This window comes from Eurytemora carolleeae, unplaced genomic scaffold, assembly GCF_000591075.1.
Source record: "Eurytemora carolleeae unplaced genomic scaffold, Eaff_2.0 scaffold1227, whole genome shotgun sequence".
Lineage (NCBI taxonomy): Eukaryota > Metazoa > Arthropoda > Copepoda > Calanoida > Temoridae > Eurytemora > Eurytemora carolleeae.
The window spans coordinates 61,093-67,439 of record NW_019402172.1 but is presented as its reverse complement, the minus strand read 5'-3'; the positions used below and the strand labels follow the sequence as shown (position 1 = coordinate 67,439).

Genomic DNA, 6,347 nt, shown 5'->3' with positions numbered 1-6,347 from the left:
CGCGCCCCCCCCTGAATCCGCCCCTGTCTGCTGGCAACTCTATTTTCTGAGTAACAACATCCATTACAAGATTGTTTAAATGTCGTCTTCCAGTGCAACAGTTTTATGGGTCCGAATAAATATAGGGTTACCCACAAAGGATGAGACTTCAGAGACGAATTTACAGAATGTATACTTTTTCCTGATATTCACGGTTCTCTGTAAAGTTAAACTCGATTTCATCATCATTGAATAAGCCATTAAAAGATTATATTTCAGGCATGAAATTTAACCTTTCCATTGTCATGTTTTGGGTTGTTTTTAAAGTTTCATCATGGTACACAAATAGCTTATCAAGACACATACCTTCCAAGTGTGATTCCTAGTTTAATAATTTCTCCAAGAACAACAATAATAGTTTGAGGTATAGGATACTTCCCCTCATTATAGTACTGCATAGAGTAGTTGATTATCTGCTTAGCAACCTCACACATTATCTACAATTATACAGTGGTCAACAAAATAAAAGTTAATACTTTGATTTGTTGTACCGTGAAAAATACGTTTACATGCACATCGAACAGTTTCGTGGACCCGGCTTCGCCTTTAAACAAAATCTTCTTTATGAGAGTCAACCAATTCAACTCAGAACTTTAGAACCTAGCCAAGAACATTCCCGTGGTTCTACAGAGTTCCCAAATCAAAATTTGCGGCAAATCGGTTATAGTATGATTAGTTATGATCGGCGATACAAACAAACAAACAGAGATTACTACTTTATATTAATAGATTTAAAAGAATGATATTTAGATGACGACCTACATGGAATTTTGAAATACTCTCATTTTTCAGATGATTAATAAAAACAAAAATGTCTTCTTTCTTTTAATCATGAAATGTCACCAAAGATTTAATACTTTCCAACTGAACTTTACTTAAAAAAGGTCCCCTGAACATTTTTGTAGATATATCAGTTGCAACGATTTAAAATTACAAAATTCGAACATTTCGGAAGGAAAACAAAGACGACATTCATTTCACAGTTAGTGGTAAATATATGAAAATAATTAAAAATTAGCCTAGATTACCTGTGTCAAAACTATAAGAAATCCAGCTGCAGAGAAAACAGTTAGTTTATCAATCATCTTGGTTTCTTTACTTTTTAATTCAACTAAAATAGATATATTTTAAAAGATGGATTAAAAAGTAATGAATGGGAAGGAATGGAAAGGGATGGGAAGGGATGGGAAGGGATGGGAAGGGATGGGAAGGGATGGGAAAGGATGGGAAAGGATAGGAAGGGATGGGAAGGGATGGGAAGGGATGGGAAAGGATGGGAAAGGATAGGAAGGGATGGAATGGAATGGGAAGGGATGGGAAGGGATTACCTGGTTTAATCTGAGTAGGAAGTGTCGGAGAGGTTGTATGATGAATCCTAAAAGAAAACTTATAAATAAAAACTATTTAACAAGTTAGTCTACTAGATGCCTACTTGAATGTTGTAGATCTAAAAAAAGTATGATTTATCACAGCTGTAATCTTTTAAAAAACATTTGCAGGAGAGAAATTAACAGATATTTCATATAATTATTCTGCATGATTTGATATTAGGATTAAAAACAGTGGTTCCCGGAAGAAAAATAAACTAAACTAAACACTACCTAGATTGTTAAAGCAATAAACGTCGTCTCCATTTCCACTTTTTTTTGTATTCCACTGTATGAAAACACCAAAATGTAAGCTTAATTAGAGAAGCTTAATTTTCTATAGAGATTTAATAAAAAAGTAATTTAAAATACCCTGAATTATAAATTGAAAACTTGGTGTTTTCTTTTTAGGCAATAATTGAAAATAGTTTTTTTCTTCTTCCGTATTTATGGTATTTGGTTAAAAGGGATTCTATCTGGCTTGAGTGCACATCTAGTACGATAATTAGAATATTAACTGTAATTTTCACTTTAAAAACTATTTAATCTTGTAATTAACCTCATTACCGATTTTCAAAAAAATATTTTTTTTTTATTAACTAAATATTTCCATTTGTGGGACGTTTCAAATTAAAGATGCGTAAATAAGCGTTAACACATGAAACATATTACAATTTTAAATAATATTTTAGTTTAAGATGAATAAATCTAACATTTTCATTTACATTGAAGAATATTTTACAAAAAAATTTGCAAGACCGTGTTTAGAGGAAAAAAACTAGATGCCAAATATTTAAACGCCATCGTTATTGGCCAAGCGTTAAAAATCAAACGTTCTATACCACATATATATTCTCATAGTTTCAAACGTTTCGTTTTTTCTTCAACATTCCTTCAGAACTTTAAAGGAATTTTGATCAGCAGTTTCAGTTTTCTTTCTTTAAAGTTAAAAACTTCTCTTTTTTAATTGTGTTTAATTTTACTTGTACACACGACATGCATTACGCTAAATAGATTACAGTGGTAGCCAGAAAACATTGGAATGCTCTGTGGTCACTGTCTTTTATGCAAGATCTAGTAGGTTTAGTAGAAGAGTGAATTAGCAGATCTAGTAGGTTAAGGAATTTGTATTTTGCGACTGCTTTATTAAATCTATTAGAAATTCCAATTCTTAATGGTATTTTATATTAAACTAGTTTGGGAACCCAGCTATGTCTGGAAATTAAGTTTTCTTTATAAACGTCTACCCAAATTTGAACTTTAGAACCTGGCTAAGAATATTCCCGTGGTTTAGTTACCAATTCAAAATTTGAGGCAAATCGGGCTCGGGGCTTGGGGTTCACTGGGGTTCATGAATCGTTAATGAACGTAAATACAAACCAACAAAATCACTACAATATATATATATATATATAAAGACGATTCGTACAGATAAGAGAAACCAAAAATCATTCTAATGTTTTCTGTTTACCACTGTACGATACATTGATTATATGCACTATATCTGACTGCAGTTCTAAATTAGGAATGATTAAATATTTCTGCAATATCAACTTACAAATGATTTGTACACATACAAGGTTAGTACCGCATAAGAGGAGTTTTCAGATTTGACGAATTCATTTTTATTCCTTCAATTAAAAATAGAAATAATTGTAGAAAGGAAAATAGAAAATGAACTTACTACGTTACACAGAGGTTTATTTAAGAATTTCTCTAAAGTTAGAGCTTAACTTTTTATTTCTAGGGGGACTCAGTCATAGATTTTACTGAAAGGGATGTAATCTGTCGTCTTTACAATAAGGATAGAGATGAGGGTTCGAAGGGAATCGAGGGTTTAGGTATAGAACGAATGGTGACATACAGTACATCGGACAATTTTATGTATTGCGGCATTGGGGTGTATCCAGTGTACACAGATCTGGCGGTAAACAATCTGTTTACAGTTTTTTCTTGACGAGCCGACCTTCAGCATCAAACAATTCTGATAAATACTGCAAATAAGGAGGTTTTACAATCCTAAGTATATGAAGTCTCATCAATGCTGTTAAACTTAACAGATCTCTTGCAGACTCAGTCACAGATTTTACTGTAAACGACTCTGATGAAACGTTGGCATAATTGGCATTTTTTTTAAAGAGAAGGGGGGGAAAGAGATACAATACTGAAGCATAAAGAAGTTTAAAACTTCTCAGTAACAGCTTCATTTTTTGATTACCAAAATTCAGATGTTGTAAATATTAAGACGACATTGAAAGAGAGCTTTGTAAGAAAATTTAATATTTCGGGAAAAACAAAAATTCGATTCAAGGATAGACTCTCTGATCTCTTAAAGGGACAAACACGACAAATCATTTAGGAGGGGCGCAAATGTTAGAAAGCAGAGATTTCTGTAACAAAGGAGATATTTTTTTTTGTCTGAATGGAAACCTCAAATAAGGTTAAAATTAATTACTGAAGGGTAAAAAACTAGATTTTTAACTTATCTCACATTATCATTAAGATGGATATTTTGCCTGGACATTTTTTATTATGTTTTTTTTCCTGAAGTGCTATTAAGACCCTATTTGCATCAAAACAAGAGAAACTAGAGCTATAATGATAAATGATGTCATAATCATACTGAAACATCATTAAACTCTGATCAGAATAGATATTATGTAGAGATTTGGGTTAAACTATAAGAAAATGCCTTTAAAAAATTGTTTTCCCAAAACTAACATTCAAATTAGAAAAAGACTCCTCTGCAAGCTTGAGGATGATTACACAAGCTTCTCCTAAACCTGCCCATATTTTATGCATAATTTCAATTTGTCTCCGTAATGTTACTTTTTGCTATAAAATAGTACATAAATCATTATTCTAAAGAAATAAGTGAAAAGAGTAAGTTTTGCAAAGTACAATGAATGATTTAAACAAATTAATTCAGAATCAGAAATTACTCATTTTTTCTTTAATTTAAAGTAATAATACTTAACACATAATATCGGTAATATTGTTTTAAATTTTAAAAAACTTTTCTTTTGAATTTGCACTGAACATTTTCTTTTGACTTCAATTTCTGGTGCGCAAATCTTCACAAATTGCGCGAAATTCCTATGGAGACTTAACCCCGCCCCGCCTAAACTACTGAAGTTCCAAAGGAGTATTAATAAGTACCACGCAATTCTTAATTTTTTGCGTAAACTAAATACAATTTGTTCGTGTATAAATGATTTGTGGAAATATCGTATATTTGTCTTCCATCTATATATAAATTTGGCTTGTCTGTTTGGCTCTTTGTCTGTTTGTCTGTCTGTCTGTTTGTATCCAATAAACGTCAAAACGCCTGAACCGATCGGGCCCAAATTTTTTGTGGGACATCTAGGGACCCCAGGGAAGGTTTATGAATGATTGAAGTTTTAAAAATTTGTGTTTTAGAGGTTTTTAATTTTGTAAAAAAATTTAAATTTTTGAAAATCTGCGAATTTTTTTTTAAAAATCCGCAAAAGTTTTTTCATCTTTGTTTTGAAATGTAAACAAAAAGAACATGTTCACAATTTAAATAGAAGATGGGCGCGAAGCGTCCTAAAAGCCTAGAAAGAAGGGCGCGAAGCGCCTTGAATTTCTAGTGTTTTTAAAAAACACAAAGATAGCTAACATTTCGCCGAAAAACACAAAAGTGAATTTTTATACTGCCTATGTCTATAGTCTAGGCTTTCCATCTTCTATTTCAATTGTGAACATTTTCTCTTTGAATACATTGTAAAACAAAAACAAAAAAAGTTCGCGGATTTTATTTTTTTTTTAAATCGTGGATGTTGAAAATTATTCGAAATCGAATTTTGTTAGAGGCAAATTTTTGAAATTTTTATCATTCATAAACCTTCCCTGGGTTCAATTGAGGTACTACAAAAAAAATTGGCCGGATCAATTTCACCGTATTGACGTTTATAATATACAAACAAACAGACAAGCAAAGTGTATGAATGAATGAAGATACTTGTTTTATTAAAAAGTAATAAAACCAAGTTTAACGTAAACTAACGTAAATTGTTGTAAAGTTGTAATCTCTCTGTCTTTAACTGATTTTTACAAGGAATCGTTTTATTGCAAAATATCTGAAAATAAATCATGAAATGGTCGCCATAATTTCAAAGATTCTTTATAGAATGTCCCAATTCACAAACGGTACTCTTCACGCCTTTATTTGATTTTCTATCTGATAAAGAGATAAGTTTTGGAAAGGAATTGAGTCTTTGCCATACACTTAAAAAGTATGATCCCCATATCTTTGCAACCTGATGGTGTAAACCTTTCATATTTTAAACTTAGACTATTTCAAATTCAAAAAACTTTATAATTTTTGCTCAAACAATTGTTAAACATTTTCAATGAAGAGTCACACTTTAAACTACGTTTACAATCTCATAAAAGTAAGAATTACTATTTTCTCATTGACAAACAGATTTTTAAAGAAATCCCATTGTTTTGGCACCTGAGCCCGCGATTTAAAAAATTCAGGAAAATACGATTTTTAAAAACCGGTTTAATAATCGTAATTTGGCGGATTTTATCGGTTAAAACTGGCAGAATCAGAGAATTAATTAGAATATGAACATTGAGACTAATTCTCAGCAACACCAATAAAGGGTAAATTTAAAAACATTTTGTAAAAAAGTTTACAAATAAAATTGAAAAACTTTAACTTGAAAAGTTTTCCTTTGATATGTTTTCTAAATGTGGGGTTTTTCGGATAAAGTTTCTCCAATTTGTAATTGGAATTTTCTTTGTTTCCGGGATTCCCGATAAACAGTTTCCGGGGTTCCTAATAAATAGTTTCCGGGGTTCTTAATAAATAGTTTCCGGGGTTCCTGATAAATAGTTTCCGGGGTTCCTGATAAATAGTTTCCGGGGTTCCTGATAAATAGTTTCCGGGGTTCCTGATAAATAGTTTCCGGG

At 31.5% G+C, this 6,347-nt stretch overlaps 1 protein-coding gene across 1 annotated transcript in view; it reads right to left on the bottom strand.

Annotated features, from left to right (window-relative positions):
* The window catches only part of LOC111718092 (CMP-sialic acid transporter 1), a gene marked incomplete in the record, with an annotated part of 23,355 nt that overhangs the window by 8,557 nt on the left and 8,451 nt on the right, over positions 1–6,347 (bottom strand). Inside the window, 3 exon segments of the mRNA XM_023493586.1 lie at positions 346–476; positions 1,068–1,150; positions 1,368–1,414. Of these exon segments, the coding sequence (XP_023349354.1) occupies positions 346–476; positions 1,068–1,150; positions 1,368–1,414 (261 nt within the window).